At 50.2% G+C, this 21,029-nt stretch overlaps 1 protein-coding gene across 14 annotated transcripts in view; it reads right to left on the reverse strand.

The window, feature by feature from the left end:
• Nucleotides 1-1,191: 1,191 nt before the first annotated feature.
• Nucleotides 1,192-21,029, reverse strand: part of TMEM229B (transmembrane protein 229B) — a 39,941-nt gene continuing 20,103 nt past the window's right edge. For 6 of the 14 annotated variants that reach the window (XM_043556419.1, XM_043556416.1, XM_043556414.1 and 3 more), the window contains exons 2-4: nucleotides 16,371-16,552; nucleotides 15,945-16,077; nucleotides 1,192-4,900 (exon numbers count right to left, since the gene is read on the reverse strand). In XM_043556419.1, coding sequence (XP_043412354.1) covers nucleotides 4,379-4,900; nucleotides 15,945-16,037 — 615 coding nt within the window. In that variant the 5' untranslated portion in view covers nucleotides 16,038-16,077; nucleotides 16,371-16,552 and the 3' untranslated portion in view covers nucleotides 1,192-4,378. Of the gene's footprint in view, nucleotides 4,904-6,237; nucleotides 6,896-10,790; nucleotides 10,880-11,166; nucleotides 11,252-15,944; nucleotides 16,078-16,370; nucleotides 16,553-17,988; nucleotides 18,084-21,029 lie in introns of those variants that run through there. The other 8 variants (XM_043556422.1, XM_043556423.1, XM_043556417.1 and 5 more) reach the window with 8 other exon arrangements.

A 21,029-nucleotide genomic window follows, 5' to 3' on the forward strand; every position in this document is an offset into this window, starting at 1 on the left:
GTCAGAAGATGTAGCCAAGGTCCTTGGCATTAGCTCTCCTTGTCTCAATGCAGTATTGACAGAAGGTCCTTTTGGATTGAATGACAGTGGGGCAGAGGAGGTTAAGGAAAGTATCAAGAAAGAAAGGCATCCATTGAGTAGAGTACAGAAGGGGCTGGCCAGTTAAGAAGAGTCTTGGGTCCCCTCAGACTTCTTGTTTTGAGCCTTGCCTCTTGCCTTTTCTCTGAAGCTCCATAAGGTAGACCCTGTTTCATTATGCTTGCCTCTTTCTATAAAAACCTGCTCTAAGGGAATAGCCTTATATATTTGTTTATACAAACATGTAAATGGCCATTGGGGCTTTATGCTTACTCATTTTTATAAGGGGAAACACTTTCAGTCAAAGAAATTAATACATTGAAGTGAGTGCAGGAAACAGGGGCCTCCCCAATGACTCAGAAAACACACTGCCTACTGCATCCAGAAAACCAGTGGCTGTGGCGGGGGGGGGGGGGGGGGAACCAAGCCATCTGAGTTTAGTTGAACTGACTGAACAATTTCTGAATGCTACATTCTTTTCCTGTGGAAAGCGGGCAGGAGCATGGTAGGGGAGAAGAGGACAAGGGACACAAGACAGAGCAGAAGTACACAAAGTAGGGAGGGATTATTCCCTCCAAATGTACCTCTCAGGGAAAGAAGACTTGCCAGGGAGGAGTGCACAGCTCTGTTTCTTCAAAGCATGACTTTGGTGTAATGGAAAGTAAGGACCTCTGGTGGCTCAGCTCTTTGGAGTACCCTCAGCCTCCTTCCTTGGCCCCTTCTGGCTCATGACACTCCAGGTCATGGCTGGTGTGTTTTAAGAGGAGCTCATCTCCTGGGCAAATGCAGTCAACTTGTAGCCAACCTGAATACTGCCCAGGGCTCCCCATCTGCTTTGCAACCTAGGACCAAAGAATGGCCAGATTATGGATCATATTATGTTCCTGGTGAGGGGTGGAGGGTTGGGCAGAGAATTCAGGTTACCCGGAGGGTCAGAGCAGAGATAGTGAAAAGGACTGTCAGGGGGTGCCACCTGCCCTCCCTACAGGGTGGCTCCACCAGCAGCCCTCTTGGTTTAAGACAGTGTCATGACATGGTATGAAGGGTTTGGCCTCCAGCAGCCCCTAGGAAAGGGGCTCCAAAACAGAAGAAACAGAGATGGATCAGAGCCAGTTCTGGAACACAAACACCAGTATATTTGATGTGCACAAATGTGAAAAGGAAGAGACAAAGAGACCAATGAAGACAGAGCAGGCAATGGGCGCACAAACCAGTCGTGTGTCCTTCTGAAGAGCTGCCGCAGTTGGGAGACAGTCCCACCCACTTCGAAGGTGGGAGAGCCGGGACCTGCAGCTCCTCCATGTCTGGGGTGGCTTCAGGGTGGAAGGTACTCTCCCTGCCTTCACCATAGCTCAAGGGCTGAACCTCTTTCCTTTCTGAATTCCCTGTGATGATGTCTGCACAGCCCAGAGCTTCATAAATATAGGTTCTCAGGAACTGACCCATTCAGTGCTGCCTCCCTAAGGAGACCCATGCAGAGAGTGAGGGACTAGGACAAGAGGATTTCATGGGCACTCCCTATGTATTATTGCTGTAAATAAGCATAGGCCATTGTGACTCACTGGCATCAGAGGGGACAGGGCATAAGGGACAGGATGCCTAGCAGACATCAGAAGCGGTTCAACCATGCAGGGCAGCACATGGCGATCTATAACTCAGAAATGCTGCCATGTCCAGTGGAGAGAGACCCAGGACACCAGAGGTTCACAAACAGCAAGCAGACTCTTCCTGCCAGCACCCCCATTGACAGAGCTGGGGTGCCTGGGCACTAAGGGATTAGGGCCCTGAAGATACCAAAAAAAAAAAAAAAAAAAAAAAGCAAGAGTTGAAATCAGAGCTACTCCTGGTGATTTCTGAGCCTTCAGACCCTGAACTCATGCCCTGGATCATTGCCTGCCTTTGCTGGGGACTCTGTGCCCTATGAGGGACAATAAGAGCCACAGGGCACCTGGATGAAGCAGAAAAACAGTGCTCTGTACATGTCAGGCAGGCAGGTTTACTGTGGGGCCTCCTGTACTTGGGAGTTTGTAGGGCCCAGAGAAAAGACGGTGCCAGGGAATGCCCATGAGGCAACATCTGGAGTGGACAGACCCAATGGGCCATCCAAGGGCTTGCTCTGACTGAGAATCATGGAGGCCCTATGCTGGCAGACATCAACAAGCTGACCACAGATTCGGTCGTGGCAGGGGAGGGCAAAGGTGGGTGGTGTGGTCTAAGGGCCCACATGGGGGGCCTGGAAGGGTGTTGGGGTCCAGAAAACTGGGATATCACAGAATTAAGGGAGAAGGCCAAGGAAATAATTTCCCAGAGGGAACAGGGAAGCCAGATGATATTTTCCCTTTAGAATCCCTTCCACCTGTAGATAGAAACCTGAATCTCTGGATGCCCCAAAGCCCTGGAATTGGGGCCACAGCAAAATCAAAGGTAGGTCTGGCCCTTGCAGAATGTAGTTCATGCCTGGATTTGAGGAGCCTGGCAGGGACACAGAGGCTGGAAGGTGCCCTTCATCCTGTCCTGGACAGGGTTAACCGCAGAAAACAACCAGCCTTTCTCCCCATCTGGGATACCACTCCTGCCCATCCCCAGCCCACCAGCCCTGGCTCACACCCTGACTAGTGCTGTCTGCACAGTCTAGGTAGAGCAGCACAGCACGGAAGAGCAGATTCTCTCCACAGGCAGTATTATCGTTTTATAATGATCCATAAAAAGGGAAAGGCAAATTTCTATCTAAGACTCCTAGTGCGTCAAGAGACCACATGCCACAGCATTGGCTGCATTCTGATGGACCTCTCCCTTCAGGGAGTGGGGACAGAGCCAGAAGTGGGCTGGAGTGAGGACTTCACCTGTCCACTGCCAGCAATGGACCTGTCACAGAGGGGGCGGGGGGGGGGGGCTGGCAACCAAGATGACAAAGCCCATGAGCATGGCAGGGCTAATACTGCTTAAGGAGTAAGCTCAAAGGGTCAGCCTTGCTGGGAGGGGTGGGAAGGGGGTAGCGCTGACCAGATTTTGCTGCAGGGCTGGGGCTATGGCAGAACCAACTGACCCCCTCCCACTAAGGATGCTCCAAAGACCCTCTCAAAGCTGAAAGGCTGTCTTCTTTTTTTCCCTCACTTATTCTCCATGGGTCTCCCAACACCGGATTCCTGCTCCTCCATCCCCTAGAAAGCTCGATTCCCCCTGACTGGCTTGAAAAGAAACCAGATGCCTTTATCACAACCCTCCTCCCCTAAACTGATTTGTCTCTAGGTCCCCATTGTGGATCTGGGGTGGCCCATCTTGGCCTGTGTGTTGGGGGAGGGTATATCATTCAATTTTTGCTGGGCCACTGAGGGGAGGGGGCACAGAGAAGAGCACCGGGGCATTGCCACAGCCCACCAGACAGGTGGGGAGGTGTAAAAGGGGAACTTCCCAGTCATCAGGCCAGCAGAAATAGTGGAGGGAAGGCAGCAACAGGGTGGGCAGGGTCTGTCTCAGGGTTCTATCTCTGGCAGCTGCTGTGTTGATCAGGGAGTTGGGGAGGGGGGCCGGTGGGGATGACAGACATGGATAAAGGGGCTGCTAGTGGTAAAAGCCTTGAAAATAGAAAGGGGGGAAACGCCACCGAACACACAGGGATTGAAACCTCCAAAAGCCCAAGGTTGGTGGGAATCCAGCACCAGGGTGGGGGGTCCCCAGAAGGCCAAGGGAGCGTCGGAGCCCTGGGGGAGGGGAGAGGAGCCAAGGGAAGGCCTCCAGCCCTGGCAGACCAGCACTACTGCCAAGCAGCCTCCTGGCCGCCCAGTCTGTCCTTAGGCTGCAGCTCAGCAGGCCCCCGGGGAGGTATTGGTTGCAAGCAAGCACCTGAATATTGCCTAATGGAACCAGCCAAAGCCCAACTTAAACCACGTGAGAGGAGAGAGGAGGCCTCGCAGCAGCCCAAAGCCTCCTCAGGCCTCCTCAGGCTTCTCATCTTCTGCCCCATTCTCAGAGTCCCTTAGCCAGGACAGGGCCTGCTGCTTCCAAAGTCACCCAGGTGGTCAAGTCGCTGCTTAGCCATAGGCCTCTGGCCGCCAGCCTCTGAGCTGGGCAGGGATCCACAGACCCTTCCCAGAGTCCCCGGGCTACCTCGACACCCGCCCCCCACACCTGGACCCACCCCCAGTCCCGCCCCCGGTGGACGGCGAGGGTGTGTGCCCTAAGGGGCTGAGGCCAGACCCGGGCCAGGGCTTGTGCTGTTCAGAAGACGTAACCCCACCAGCTTGGTACCTCTGTCCACCGGGTCCATGAGAGAGCCCCGGGCCCCACCCACCAGTCCCATTCAGTCTGTCTTGACGTGGCCGTTGGCCATCGCCAGGGGGCCACTGGGCTCCCCGGGCTCAGCGTCCTTGTCAAAGCGGAGGCGGAGGGTGTTGCGGATGATGAACTGCTCCATGATGAGGGACCCGCAGAACCAGGGCACGGCGTACTCCAGGGTGATGAGGCCCATGAAGTCAAAGTCGAACTGGGAATAGTCCCAGGGACAGGCGTTGAACTGGCGCAGGATGAAGCCGGTGGTGAACTCCCACAGGTAGGTCCAGAGCGTGTAGATGAGGCAGCGCACCAGCAGTGGGCAGCGGCCGCGCAGGCGCAGGTACATGCGCTCCACGATGAGGATGGAGGTGCCGTAGATGAAGAGAGCCCACACGCTCGTAACCCCAGGGAACTTCCAGTTAAAGTTCACCACGAACTCCCAGGCCGCCGTGAACATCACCTCGCAGAAGTAGCCGTGGATGGCATACAGGTACCAGCGGGACAGCGCCGTCAGGGGCTCGGCAGATGCCATGGCGCCGAGTGGGGCTGGCTGCTGGGACACAAAGGAGACAGGTGAGGGAAGGAGGGACGGAGCCCTCCTCCTGCCTTCCCTCGTGCAGCTCAGGTCTCTGCCATGACCAGGCTGGAGGGGATTCCAAACCTGCCTCTACCTTTCTCTTTGGTTACCAGTCATATTCTTGACGCTATTTCATGTTCATTACTTTATTCCCTATTCCTCACCTTAGCCAGGTGGGCATGAGAAATGAAAGGAAGAAAATGAAAAGTTCCACTGGCTTCCTCTGACCAGCCCTACTCAAATACTATTGGAAGGAGGTATATCCTACACTCCCTAAACTTTGTTTGGATTATCTGTGGTCAGTGGAAGAGCTGGCTGTCCTGGCCTACCAGTCACCCCCATTTCTAGGCTACTAGTTGATTCATCTCTTCCTGCACTTCTTTTCAAACAACTCTACATCATTCATATTTCTGGGATCTTTCTAAGCAACCTATCACATTTATCTTGTGTGTGTATTAGTTAACATATACATAACATGTACTGCGTTAGCCATTTTTAGGTGTACAGTTCAGTGACATTAAGTACAGTCACACTGTTGTGCAACTGTCACCACCATCCATCTCCAAAATTTTTTCATTATCCCAAACTGAAATTCCATACTCATCAAACACTCGCTTCCCACCCCCTCCCCCCCGCCCTGGCAACCATCATTCCACCTTCTGTCTCTATGAATTTTACTACTCTAGTTACCTCTTTTCAGTGGCATCATATTGTAATTGCCCTTTTAAGACTGGCTTATTTCACTGAGCATCGTGTCTGCAAGGTTCACCCATGTTGTAAGCATGTGTCAGAATGTCCTTCACTTTTTAAGGCTGAATAATATTCATTCCACTGTGATCTAGCTAGCTATCTAGATATGTCACATTAAAAAACATTTTTTAATGTTTATTTTTAAGAGAGAGACAGAGCATGAGTAGGGGAGGGGCAGAGAGAGAGAGAGAGAGGGAGACACAGAATCTGAAGCAGGCTCCAGGCTCTGAGCTGTCAGCACAGAGCTTGATGTAGGGCTTGATGCAGGGCTCAAACTCACGAGATGTGAGATGATGACCTGAGCTGAAGTCGGACGCTTAATCCACTGAGCCGCCCAGGCACCCCCTATGTCACCTTTTATTTATCCATTTGTCCATGAATGGGTTGCCTCCACCTTTTGGCTATTGTGAACACTGCTGCTATGAACATGGGTATACAGATATCTGTTCTAGTCTCTGCTTTCAATTCTTTTGGATTTATATCCAGGAGTAGAATTGCTGAATCATATGGTGATTCTGTGTTTATTTTCTGAGGAATAGCCTTGCTGTTTTCCACAGCAGCCATACCATTTTACGTTCCCACCAACAGTACTCAAGGATTCCAATTTCTCCACATCCTTGCCAGCACTTATTATTTTCTGGTTTTTTGATGATGGTCATCCTAATGGGTTGAAAGTGGAAGCTCGTTGTGGTCACATTTGTCTTTCACTGCTCCATTAAGCAGGTTTTGGTGTTAGTTTCAATGTTGAAAGGAAACCGGTGGGCTAACAGTCCTCTCTTACTTCTTATTGCCTTCCTCTCCTCTCTTCTCAACCCCACCAGTCTTTAAGGCTCCATCCTGCTTCCCTGAAGGCTGGCCCCCAGATCTCTCAGCTTTCTCCTTGCCCTCCATCAGTGACTGTCTGGATAACTCAATTGCCTCTTTCTCCAGTGCCACCCTGTTTGCTGTTATAAGGCATATGCCCTCTGATCCAGCTAGCTAGTACACAGCTAGCTAGCTGTGTATTCCTTGAGGGAAGGGACTATTTTCCAGTCCTCTGTTCTGCAGCCTTGGCACAGGCCTCTCCAGAGCAGGCAGTCTCTAAACGATGCATGTTTGGGTGTGTGTGTGAGGGGGGTGAGGGGAGCAGTTCAGGGCTGCATCAGGAATAGAAAGGCAGATGATGAAAACATGCATCCCAGCTCTGCCAGCTGCCAGTGGACACCAGGCTTGACACTTCTGTCAAGGTGGGAGAGGGGACAGAGGTTAACAAGATGCATATGTAGTCTGCATGCCTGTCTGGGAATCCCAGCCTCATCTTTCAGCTAACACAGACCTAGTCACAATTAATAACCCACCTCAATACCCTCCCTTGTGGATTGCTTTGTGGTCTTCCAAGCACTTCCATTTACATTTTGTCATTGGTTTTTACAAAATTAAGATTCCTATGAATGACAGGTAGTTTAACTCCTGTTTTTTAAGAGAGACAGTTGGGGCTCAGAGAGAGGTCATTTGCCCCATATCCCAGGGCCAGTAGATGGAAAGGCTAACACTAGGATCCACATCTCCTGGTTTCTGCTTCAGCACCCATCCCCCTGCACACCACTGCCCATCTAGACATGTGCGCCTGATGGTACTCCCCTCCTCAAAAACATTCAGTGGCCCCCCATTTCCTAATGAAATGCCACAGCATCCTTGGCCTGGCATTCAAGACTCACTAGGATCTCATGCCAGCCTACTTTTTCAGCCTTATTCTCACAGGCCAGCTCTCCCGGTCTTCCCTCCCCTCCTTGTAGATTCTATCCGTGTATTTCCTGTGGCCTTTCCTCTCACCTCCACAAGCACAAACCCAGCTTCCAGGTTACCTTCAGAACAAAATCTTTTTCATCCTCCCCGCCACAGTCCTCCCCTCCCCCCACTGAATAGCCATAGCACTCACTCTATCTCTCTTTGGCCCAGATGATTTCCTGTTTAATTATGTTGATAACATTCAGTCCCCATCCAGATGTTTTTCCTGTGTTCTGCACCTCTGTATCCCACTCCTTCCTGAACACCTCCACCTAAATGTCCTATAGGCACCTCAAATCCTTTCCTAAATCAGACTCATTATCTTTTCCCCAAAACTTGTCTTCCTCCTGTGACCCCACTCTGATTAAAGGAACCACCAAGCACCCAGTTAGCAGCCAGAGGCTCTCGTGTCATGCTAACTTCCTCTGCTGCGTCTCCACTCCAACATGAGCTCCCTGAGAATAAGGACCTTGTCCATCTGGTTCAGTACTGCATCCCCACTGCCTACAATAGTGTCTGGCACACAGCATTCAATGAAAAAAAAAAAAGACATTTATTAATAGTTTATAATTGCTACGTAAGTCATTCCAAAACTCAGTGGCCTAAATCAACTCTCATTTGTTACTACTACTTGTGTGTCTGTGGGTTAGGGGATCTCGGGTGGCCTTGATCATGAGACTGCTGGTCATTTGGGGGTTCTGTCATATCCTTGGCTGGGGTGGCTCTTATCTACTTATCTCACATCCCAGGCACGCTTTCTCATGGCAAGGACAGAAGCACATGAGCGAGCAAGCCCTGCTGCACCCATGCTTTTCAAGACTCTGGTTAACTCATGCCCACTAACATCTTCTTGATCAAAACAAGTCACATGGCAAGGCCACCAAGTCAGCCATTACCTCCTGTCCTTTCCACCACTTAAATATCTTTGAAATCATCTCTTCCTCTTCACTCCTCTTTCTCATTGCTGCTGCTCTGCTTTAAGCTGTCACCATCTCTCACCCAGATGCCCCCAGGTGTCTTCCAGGGGGTGCCTGGAAGGTGCCTATTCCTTTCCAATCCACTCATCACACTAAGAGCATGTAGAGGGCGCCGGGGTGGCTCGGTTGGGTAAGCATCTGACTTCAGCTCAGGTCGTGATCTCACAGTTTGTGGGTTTGAGTCCCACGTCCGGCTCTGTGCTGACAGCTCAGAGCCTGGAGCCTGCTTCGGATCTGTGTCTCCCTCTCTCTCTGCCCCGCCCCCACTGGTGCTCTGTCTCTGTCTCTCAAATAAACGTTAAAAAAAATTTTTTTAAAGAGTATGTAAAACGGCAATCTTTCTCAAACGCGAATTTGATATTTCTCCCCATGTGGGCCTATTAGTGGATCTTTACCATCTATGCAATAAGGCTCAAACCCCTAGGGATGGCTGGCAAAGCCCTTTATGAGCCACCTCTGCCTCAGATCTTGTCCTCTGGATCTTTTCATTACTGCTTTTGCTACCTGGGGTGCCTTTCCCAACTGCTACGGCCACCACCACCCCCCAACCCATGGCCCATGAGCCCATAATCTTCAAGGTCCAGCTTCTCTGTGAAGATTTTCCTAAACACCTCCAATTCCAGAGCTATCTGCTGCCCTGTTTGTCCACCTCTGCACCCAGTTCACTTTGGTGACAACAGTTAGCACTATGCTTTGCTATGTACCAGTGGCCCCTTGATGAACGTTTATTATAATGTTAAGAGGAAAAAAAAGCAGGATTCAAAACTAAATAATTAATATGATTTTGATTTTGCAAAAGCCTACATACATGTAAACGTACAAAAAATTAGCCATAATCATCTCTGGAGGGTGACATCACAAGTGATTTTTATTTCCTTTTTTAAACTTTTCGTATAGTCTAAAAATTTTTTCTACCAAGTATGTATAAACTTTTACAAAAATAAAATTTAACTTAAAACTGTTTGTTGTATGAATATGTATTAATCATCTTTGTGCCTTGTATAGAGAAGATATTCAACAAACTTGCCAGACAAATGAACCTTAGGACACCTGAAGTCCTGAAAAATTAATGCAGGCTGTTCCCTCCTGAGCCATCATCACCAACAACAAACCATGCCTCACAGGTTTGAATAACATAAAGTGGTTAAGCCCAGGGGCTCTAGACTCTAACTTTCTGATTCAAACGGGCTGGTACCCTTCACCTGTGGGCTCCAGGGCACGTTACCAGACCTTTCTATAAAACGGTTTCCTTTTTTCCTCAGTTTCCTTATAGATAAAGGGAAAATAACAAGAGTAACTACTTCTGAGGATGACTGTAAGGATGAATGAGCTAATAGACGCTACTGAACTTATAGCAAATGCTCAAGAAAGTGTGGCTGTCACTTCTGGCACAGAGATGGGCTTCCTGGTGAGCTTCTCCCACTTTGAGTGTCACCTCGTACCCAAGGCGGGACATTCTGCCCCTGTCCTCACTAGCGGTTGGGCAGCCTTCCTTGCCAAGCAGGTCAGGTTTTCACCTCCACCCAGAGCACAGCCCAGCAGCCAAGCAACCCTGTGAAACCAATAACCACACACACAGCCCCTGAGGAAACAAAGGTTGCGTAGAGGAGGGCTTGGCCAGCTTCCAGCCTCTGTGTGGCTGGGGAGGTTTAATGAAAAGGGGGGGGGGGGGGGCGGCACTCAGAACTAGCCCTCTGAGGTCCAGGCTTGAAAAGCAGGGTGGAATGAAAGGGCCAGCATTCCTGGCAAGCTTCTCACACCCTCATTCTATCCTGAACCCCCAACAGGCTTTTAGACCCCTGGAGTGGGAGAGAACAGATTGAAGCTCCAGGGAAACTCACTGAGAATGAGGAGGGGCCCATGACCCCAGGCAGGCGGGGCTGTGGTGGCCTGGAAACCACTTTGTCTCCCACCCAACTCAGGCCCCTCTGAACTTAGGTCTGTCCACCTGACCTGCACTGGCACCTCTGGCCCCTCTGGCCCACAGGATCCTGTTCATCCTATGCAGCATCCTGACATAACTAATGGAGTCCTCGGGTCAGCACCCCACCTTAATGTTGACTTTAAAACCCTGCTCTCCTTGCCCCTTGGGCTCATCTTTAGAGATGGCCAAGGTTTCCCAGTCAGTAACAACTCGTGGGGTCCAGTCACACCCCCTGGAAGCAGGTGACTTTCAAGAGCTGGACCTCCAAACCTTAGAGCAGAAGCAAGCAAGAACAAAGGAATAGCCATTAAACAGTGGAAGGAGGGCAAGATGTTGAACAGAAGAGAGGATGGAGAAGAGAGAACAGGGTGAGTCCAAGGCCTGGATTCCATTTCTGGAACCTTCCCTACCTGGAAGAACATGGGTAGGCAGAGGGGAAGCATACCTAGGCCAGGTCAGGCTGCATCTGTGGGGTTTTGCCAGAAGAACATGCCTAGTCCATGTGAGACAAAAAGGAGAAACTGGACGTCCTGGCTGGAGACAGGACATGAGGGGGAAAGACAGAGAAAGGGGATGTGAGACAGTGTTATCAGCTGGGATGGCAGCTCACACTGTGGTGGGACAGACACTAACATTAGAAGCGGCATTGGCTTGGGCAGATTTGCAAAACTCCACTCCCCAAACCCAGTGCTAATACTCATGGGAGCCATGCTTAAACTTTGAGCTGGGACAGGCTCCCTGACCCTCTGCTGGCCCAACAGACCTGTATCCCTGCCCAGGCCTCCCCCCACCCAAGCCCTTTCCCCACATTCTTCCAGTACCTCCTTGCTCGGCACTGAGATCAGAGACCTGGGAAGGCCTGCATCAGGAAGAACCAGTAGCTCACTGGACATTGGCCTCTTTCTCCTGGTGACAAACACAACCATCCTGAGAACGATGACACAAAGACAGGATGGCCCAGGAAAGAAAACTCAAGGTGAAGTGAGGAGGAGAGCGTGAGCAAGGATGAAAACAAGAAGGAGAAAAGAGCTGTGGACGGTTTCACATGCAGGATATGGAGAACAACACTCATGTACAAGAGCCTTCATACTTGTTGATAAAAGGGCCTGGGAATACGGAGTTCCAGCCAAGGGCCAGAACTCAAGGTGACTTGGCAGAGCAGGGCACCGTTCCCCCCCACCCAAGGGGACAGGTGATAGATGACTTTGTGGGGAGGGGGTCAGAATCTTGCTCCCTAGGAGTATCTCACCAGCTTCCAGAACCTGCTGAGTTATTCCCTATGCAGAGAGCACAGCAAGTTGAGAGGGGTGAAGAGAATGCCACAAGTCTGAGACAGGCTGGAGGCAAAACCAGATAAGGCAACTGCCTTTGGTTTTACTCAAAACTCTCATCTTGTTCCAGGAAGCTAAGGTGCCACAACACAATGACCCTGGGAATTTCTGTCCAGAGGAGCATCTTGATAGAAAATCAGGATTCCTCTTACATGCAACCAGGCTGGGCGGGGCTTCACCTCATTACTAGGCCTCTTTCACCTCATTTACTTCCCCATTCCTAGGCACCAAAATCGCTACAGTTCCATATGCTGGGGAGAGACACAGCCCTTATAGGGGGCCCCTGGGAGCAAGGCAGTGGAGGCGGGGGGCGGGGGGGGGCACTCTGAGTCCAGCCCCCTGATAGGCTCTGTGCTGGAAGTGAGTGGAATCTATGAGGGGTGGACAGGTGTCCTAACATCTGGGTGAAAGATGCAAGGTCTGAAACCATCCTCACCTTCCACTGTGGTAATCAAGTTGGGAGGGGTGAGGGTGGGAGGAACATATGGGCTTGCTTCAGGGCCAGAAAGGAAACAAGCAGATCTAAATACCTGTGGTCACTGGCTAGCCCAGACACCATAGAGTTCCACCCTTTCTTGCTATGGGCATCCCCCAGAAAACTCTTTGGGATGGTCTTCCTGCTACCTCCCAAGTCACAGTAATCATCAGCCACTCTTCTCAGCACTTACCAGGTATTAACTCAGATAATATTCAAGCCTATTTTATAGATGGGGCAATTGAGGAAGGGGAAGTCTTAATAAGTCTTAAGAATTACAGCTATAAAAGCCAGAGCTAGGATTCAAACCCAGCAAGTCTGGCTCCAGAGCCTTCATTCCCAATCAGCACACTGCACTGCCCTTGAAGCTGACTACAGGCTCCTCTATAGGCACCACCACTTTCTGAGTTTCTGCTTCTGGAAGACTAGGATGGTATATGGAGAGGAAACAAGAAGCAAGAGCAACATGAACCTCTAGGTAGATCATCAATGAAGCCCAGAACAGGTGTCAGAGCCATTGCAGGCTCTCGTCCTATTCTGAGAGGCCAAGTTCTGTTCTAAGGCCAAGTTCTGGCAAGATCTACACAATGATCCTCCAGGGTCATAGCGGACCCTCACAGGACCATGGTAGCAGCCACCCCTGAGGGCCTCAAGGTGTGTACCATTCAAAGACCTTTCACCAAGACACACACTGGTCCCCGTCAGGCTACCCTGACTGCCAGCCCACCCTCATATTGGCTGGGAATCTCAGATGGCCCAGCCCTGCCGTGGACATTCAGCCAAGAGCAGTGACCAGCATCACACTGCCCAGAGAAGCCTGGTGCCTGGAGCAGCACCAGGGAGAGTGTCAGGAGCAACCATTCCACACAAAGCAGCAGGCCAAAGAGGATTTTAGAAGGCCTCAGATGCTAAGCAAATCCCAGCTGGCAGACACAGGAGGACAAGTGGGCCTGGGGAACACAGCCTGGCACAGAGGTTCGCCAGGGCTCAGGCAGTAAATGGCACCTAGCAGTTGGGGCCCTGAGGCTGGGCATCCTGAGTGTTGCCTGCAAGGCTCTTTCCAGACCTCACTTGGCTGCTTCTGTATTGTTACTCAGATCTCAGCTCAACTGTCACCCCTGAGGCCTTCTCTGGTCTCGAATCCAAAACAGCCTTCCCATCACTGACATCATCATATTTCATTCCTCCAGCACTTTCACTTTCTACTATTTTGCTACTTGTTTGTTGTCTGTCTCCTCCAACTAGAATGAATGCTCCATGAGGGCAGGGGCTCTGTCTTGTTCACTGCTGGGTTCCCAGTGCCTACAACAGTGCCTGGTGATAAGACCCACTAATACTTCTGGCATGGATTAATGAATGAATGAATGAATGGGCCCACACAGGTGCAGGCTCTTAAACACTGATAAGGGCAGGTGTAAACAGCTAGCAGCTCAGCCTTTCTCTTCTCCCCTTTCTTGGAAGATATAGCCTTTAAAATTTTTCAATGCTAACATTTTAAAATATCTTTATTATTTTTCCTGATTATAAAAGTAACATGTGCTCACACCTGAAATTTAAACATTATGGAAAGGAATGACCTAGAAAGTAAAAATCTTCCATCACCCCACATCTTAGAGAAAGTCACTGTTAATGGTGTGTTGTATATTCACCTGGATTACATTTAGCTTTAAAAGAAGCAAATCCATGTATCATAGAAAGAAAAGGAATTCATAATTCCACCAAACTAGCAGCCATTATCACTTCTCCCTTGCAATTTTTTCTCATGTGTTTATTTTACAAGTTGCTTTAATGTACTTATTCTGTAACCTGACATTTTCACTTATTATAAAATAATCATTTCCCCCAGTTGTTATATTGCTTTCGTTCTCATTATTATAATGGCTATGTGATATTCCACCAGGTGGAAAACTATAATTTACTTAACTTAGGTGTTCAGAAAAGGGAGAGAGAACAATTGTTTCCCACTCTCACTATTACAATGACACCACAAGAAACATCTTTTTTTATGCCTGTAACAAAAGAATTCAGCCTTTTCCTTCTCTAGGAATATATCCTAAAGAAAGATTTCTTTTTTTTTTTTTAAGTAGGCTCCATGCTGGGTGTAGAGCCTAACACAGGGCTTGAACTCACAACCCTGAGATAAAGACTTGAGCTGACCAAATGTCCATCAACTGATGAATGGATAAAGAAGATGTGGTATAAATATACAATGGAATATTACTCAGCCATCAAAAAGAATGAAATCTTGCCATTTGCAATGATGTGGATGAAACTGGAGTGTATTATGCTAAGCAAAATAAGTCAGAGAAAGACAAATACCACGTGATTTCACTCATATGTGGAATTTAAGAAACAAAACAGATGAACATAGAGGAAGGGAAGGACACATCAGCTAAAAACAGAGAGGAAGGCAAACCATAAGAGACTCTTAACTATCGAAAACAAACTGAGGGTTGATGGAAGTAGGCAGGTGGGGGATGGGCTAGATGGGAGATGGCTATTAAGGTGGGTACTTGTGATGAGCACTGGGTATTATATGTAAGTGATGAATCACCAAATTCTACTCCTGAAACCAATACTAAACTATATGTTAACTAACTTGAATTTAAATACAATCTTGGAAGGAAAAAAAGATAAATAATTAATAAAAAAAAATAATAATAAAGACCTGAGCTAAGATCAAGAGTTGGACACTTGACTGACTGAGTCACCCAGGCGTACCTTAAAGAAAGATTTCTTAATAACTCCAGAAATGGGATCACTGGACCAAAGGGTACAACAGTCTTAGGGATGATGGTGTAGATTGCCCTGGGGAACTCTGTGTTATGTGGGGAATAGGTCTCTGGTCTGAGTCACCGTGCTCCCACAGTGGCCTCTGTGGCCATCTCTGTGCACCCACCCCACACCCACAGTTCAGGCTTGCACTACCCTAGCTACAAATCAACTTCCTGAAAGAGCCTCCAACCATAAACTGATTTTGCAAGCCCAGGCTGAGTGAAAAATAAATGCTAGCCCTGAGTTTTAAACTCCCACCAGCACTAGAGTCAACATCTACCTACAGCTGAGAAATACCTAGTTACCTACCCTTTGCCCTCCCTGCATGCTCCTGTGTGGAAGCTAAGCCTCCCGGTTCCTATATGCCAGCCCAGCAGCTCCCAATAGCCCATCCAGTCAGGAGTGTAAAAGCACTGGCTCTCCCTGCCCTGTCTTCCAGGGGACTTCCCTGCCTGCTGGTCCCTGATCCCTCACTGGGACTGTTTGCCCTATGCAGACAATAGCCTTTAGGCCAGACAGGCCTTTGGGGCTTGGGAAAGCAGCCAATTGTCTTTTTTTTTTTTTTTAATTTTTAAGTTTATTTACTTTTGAGAGAGAGAAAGAGACAGAGCATGAGCGGGAAAGGGGCAGAGAGAGAGGGAGACCCAGAATCCAAGAAGCAGGTTCCAGGCTCTGAGCCATCAGCACAGAACCCGGCATGGGGCTCAAACCCACGAACCGTGAGATCATGACCTGAGCCAAAGTCAGACGCTCAACCAACTGAGACACCCAGAAGCCCCAACCAATCGTCATTTTCTAAAGCACCACTGAGGAAAAGCCAGAGGTTAAGGCTGGAAAGAAAGCCCATATGAGGACAGGTGAGACTCAACAGTTGGGGGTCCCCTGCTCTCCATGCAGCTTGTCTGGACTTGGGAGGAGGAAAACTTCCTCCTAACAGGCCAAAAGCAGCAGAGAACTTGCTCCTCTTGACCCCTTGGTGGCCACTTTTATGGCAGCTAAGGCACCACCAATCCCTCACCTCCCAGTGCCCTGGGTGCTCTACCCAAGGCCTTGTGAACTGTTCATAGCATTGGAGCAGAATCTGGAATCCCAGATGAGGTACAGTTCTCATTGCAGAGAGGTAAAGCCCAGGGCCCAAAGCATCCACGAGCCTACAGATAAGAGAATTTAGGAAGATGTCATCTCCTATGTGCTGGGTGTCTGACATCATTTGTGTCAGCCAATCTGTGTCTGGCACAGTTTTTAGAGGCCATGTGGCTATAAGATGGCTCCAACACATGAAACGGCCTGAAACTGCTGGACATTCCCCTCCTATTCCACAACTATAGCCCTGTGACAGGCCCTTGGACAGAACACAGGCTCATAATGAGAACCTCCAGACCTGTGACCATGCTGCCGAGGCAGGGAGGGCTGGTGATCCCCGGGGATCCTGTAACATACTCACTTATCACACCCTTGAGTGCACAACTCAGAACAGACATCAGGATCACTGTCCAGGAGTGTCCCAGGTTAACCTTTCTCCTGCTGCCTGGCTGGGCCTCCGTGCCATTCTCAGCAGCGTGGGCAAGCATCAGCCCCAGGGCTCAGCTGATCCTTGGCTAGTGGATGGGTGGCTTCCATGTGTCCCTGGGAATAAAAGAGGAGGCGTTCATTAGCTCCAACTGCCCCAGCCCCAACCCACCAGGCTAGTCGGAGGGGCAGCCTCAAGGTGAACGCTACAATTGCCTCAAGGTGAATGCTACAATTTTCAGTACCAGGCAGTCAGCCCATCCAGGCCACTGGGCCCCTGTCCTGGAACCTATTACCTCCTCTGTGCCATCCTGCTTGCTCAGGTCTGGTTAATCCAGCAATGACAGCCTGGGATGGATCCCAGGCAATTCACACTCAGGGCTAGGACTTAGGGCTTCTTGCACCATGAGTAAATGTGTGCACATTTGTAAATCTGAGAGGGGGTATAATTTTAGAATCCAGTGCCATTCTCATTTAGCTTCGAATTACACTCTCACCTTCACCCTGCAGTGGCTACATCTTTCTCAAGGGCGGTCAAGAACCCCAGACAAGTAGGGCATTTGGGGAGTCAAGCACAACTACACAGAAAAACAAGCACACCAACAAAATGTGTGCTAGACCCTCTCCCTGCAATAATCCCACCACCCTAATATTTATTTCATTCTATTATATCACTGTGATTGTTGAGGCCCTTCCTATTAACATCAATAACATAAGGGTGCCTGGGTGGCTCAGTCGGTTAAGAATCCGACTTCAGCTCAGGTCATGATCTCATGGTTTGTGGGTTCTAGCCCCACATCTGGCTATGTGCTGACAGCTCAGAGCCTTGAGCCTGCTTCAGATTCTGTGTCTCCCTCGCTCTCTGCCCCTCCCCCACTAGCATTCTGTCTCTGTCTCTCAAAAACGAACTAAAAAAAAAAAACCCACATTAAAAAATTAAAAAAAAAAACCAGACTACATGCTGATACAAATCTGGCCCCTTGCCACATACATCTTTTTAATATATACCTAAGATTTGAACATTTGATAGATATTCCGGCTTTATATGAAAGTCCTGAAGCTTCTCTAAAAACCCCTTGAGTGCAGCACCATCTGCACGAGACTAAGGACAGAAGTCAGGTGCAGCGTGGCCCTATAGCAGGACAGGGGTGGAAGCCGGGACCATTCCCCCCACGGATGGCCAAACAGTCCTCCACAGAGGCGCCACCGGAGCTGGTGCCCATAGCCAGCTTCCTCCCTGCCCATACCTCCCAGGCTCTCTGAGCTCCCTGAGCTGGCAACTTGCAAGGCAGCATGGGAGCTGAGGAGAAGTGAAAGGGCAGAATTCACTGCATGCACAGGTGCTTGTGGCCCAGAAGGCTGTGCACCCCTGGGTCACCAGCCGCTGCACCCCCCTCTTCCTGCACTGAGACAAGTGAAGGACAGAGAGCAAAACGCAGTGGGCTGCTGTGCTCCCTGGCTCCTCCCCAGCTGCTCTACATACAGAAGCCTCAACCTGCCCCACCTGTCGATCCTCCTCCCTTCTCCCAGCCAGCCTGGCACATACCCATTACCTCAAGGAAAGGGCTTTCATGGGGCATGTCCGATACCCCCTCTACCCCCAGTACCACCATGACCCGTGCCTGGGAGTTCAATCCCACCCACCGGCACTTCCCCTTCCCAGGGGAACTAAGCAGGCCACATCAACAAGCACGAGACAAAACAGAAACAGAAACCAAAGCCCACATCCTGGCAGCACAGCCTGCTGGTCGCTGCAGTCAGCCCTGGGAGCCCGCCACTGCTGGCTGAAATGCCGCCCTGGCAGATGAAGCCGCTGCAGTCAGAAGAGGCTCCTTTCCGAGGCTGGCCTGGCACCGGACACCTCCTGCTTCCTGGTCTGAGGCTCTTCCACCAGGGAGCTGCCGGGGGCTGGACAAGGAGGCAACAGTCTAGCAGGGGTCCCACCCCTGCCTCCGAGTACACATGTTGTCCCCAGCCCCCGCTGACACTCCCTGGCCCCTCAGAGCAGGTCCCTGGTGTAGGTGGCATGAGGCTCCTTTGTGGACCACAGGGCGTGAACTAGAAGTTTTTGGAGCATATGAATGTGTGAAGAGCCCTTATAGCAACTAATGTGGGCAGAACTTAAAACTCTTTTTCCAGTACATCATCCCTCATGATTCTCCCAAGACTCCTGCAGGCCTCCCTGCAGGAGAGAGGGAGGTGGGAGTTATCACCACCCACCCTACCCCACTCCCACCCCCAACCCCATTTCAGAGACGAAAACTCTGAATCTCAAGACATTAAGAGATTAGGCCAAATCTACACATTTGACTCAAACCCTGGTCTTTAGGCTCCAGAATCACCCCTCTCCCCATACATCATGACTTCAAGCTGCTTCCCATACGTCTGCATGCACCTGTCCCTCATTCACTATAATCTACTTAGTCTGTTCTGTAAGCCGCTTATTTGTAAGCATACAGCCCGAGTCTGTCTGTCCAGCTTGATCAACATGCCCAGGCGCTCCTCTGAGACCTGCTCCCTCCTCATTCCTTTGTGAACACTCCTAAGCCCCCAGCTATTCCATCACTGATGTTCCCACAGGACTTTGAACATCCTTCCATTGAAACATAATGTCCCATCTTAAAGTTATTATTGTCTGTTTCCCCCTCCACATGATGAATTCCTCGAGGCCATGGAATTTCTTTTGGATGGATGGACAAGCAAGGCTGAGAAGGGCCCAGCTAAATGCTTGGGTGATTGCACCATCCAGTGTTATCAACCAAACAGTGATGTCTAGTGTTCTTCCCCAATTTTCAGGCCACCTCATCATGGAAGGGCTGTCTCCCACAAAGCACCATAAATATTGGTTTACAGCGGCCAGGGCTATCTTTGCAAATGAGGGAATAAAGGATGATGTTCACTCTCCTCCCACCTCCAAGAGCCATCACCTGGACAGAGGGGTCAGGACAGACGAGTGGATGCCTTGGGTAGGGACGACAGAGAAGACATGTCACACGAGGAAGGCTAGGGAAGGAACAAAATGTCCCAGGCATCCCAGGAGAAACTGCAGGCTCCTATGTGGGCAAGGGTCCAAGCTGAGGCTCAGGTCAGAGAATAACAATGCCTATTCTGTTATTTCTACAATGTGCTGGCACTCTCAAAAGGCACATCCAGTTTTCATGCACATAGCATTCATTTCCCAAAGAGGTTTAACCAGCAGCTGCTGGCAGGAAAGTCCCTCTGCATCATTCTCTCCCCTCCACTATAACTATTTAGGGTAAGCTGGACTTGCAGGATTGAAGCTCTACTTCCCTGACCGGAACCTAAAAACCAAACCTCCCCCCACTCTCCGCCCTCTCTCCATGGCCCAGAACCTAAGACCGGAGCCAGGAAGTGGCAGGCAAATACATCCCTTTGTCCCTCTCAATCTCCTCGTCCCCAGATCTCCCCTCAACCCTAGGTGCCTACAAAGTAAAGAGTAAATGCCCCCCAAAACCCACTGGGGGAGCCCTCTGCTTACTCAAAGTGTCCTGGTTCTTCCCACGGGATGCAGAATTGCTTTTACTTGTCCTGTAGTAAGACCAGCTCAGAACACAAGCAGATTTGGCAACTTCTGGAGTCAGTGAGAGACTATGTGAAAGTGCAAATGCACCTGTGTCGACTCAGCTCTCTCAGGGGAAGACCCAAGCCCTTGGGCCTGACTGCCATGGAAGAGGTTGGTGTACCTGGGAAACAGGCTGCCCACACGCTCCATTTGACCCTGTCTTTCCACTCCATGCCCCCTCGTTTAGGGCTTAGAGTCTAGGTTTCTCTGCCTGCCGGACATCTCACCAATCTGTCTTCTTCCTCACTTGCAGGCTACTCTGTCCTGTCACCCTCCTCTCCTTCCTTCCTTCTCCCCAACCAGCCCCTCCTGCCTTGCGTGCCTTTCTCCATGTCCCCTTCTAAACAAACCCTGACCACCCATCCCCTACACCTTGGGAGGTGGTCTCTGGCCCTGTGCCCCTCCTCTTTCCTTCCCACCCCACCCCCTGGCCCTGGGTAGCTGCTGCCTGCTGCCTGAAAGGCTGGACAGCTGCTGGGCTCTCTAATTAGCTGCCTGGCTGCCGTCCCAGAGCAAGGCATGTGTTACAGTAAAGAGCTGCCTCACCTCCCCTTCATCAATAATCCCCTATGCAGATCCCATCAGGCAGCAGCTGAGGGGCCCTGGAATCCTGGTCACGTGAGACCAGCAAGGCTTCTCCTGTCATCTGGAAAAGGACAGTCAGTAGCCTAACAGCATCACTAAGTGACCAGGAATTTATTTATCAAGGTTCTCCCTATTACTGCCCATGTCCTTAGGGTATCCCATAGGTTACCCCACCACCTCCATACCTTTGGAGCAATGGGAACCCTGCCCTGCCCCTTAGTTGCCTCACCAGTAGAGGCAGAAAGATGCCCAGTGAGCCTTTTGGAGGATAAGCATGAGCCCTCTGAACAGCATGACACCCAGTGGCCTGCTTTTCACAGCTTTCTATAGCCAAGCCACCCCCAGAGATTTCTAAACAACCAGAGACTTAGTCCAAGAAGTCCTGTGGAGGCTAACATGTTTATTCAAGGTGTTGTATTCCAGTGG

This window comes from Prionailurus bengalensis, chromosome B3 (assembly GCF_016509475.1).
Source record: "Prionailurus bengalensis isolate Pbe53 chromosome B3, Fcat_Pben_1.1_paternal_pri, whole genome shotgun sequence".
Lineage (NCBI taxonomy): Eukaryota > Metazoa > Chordata > Mammalia > Carnivora > Felidae > Prionailurus > Prionailurus bengalensis.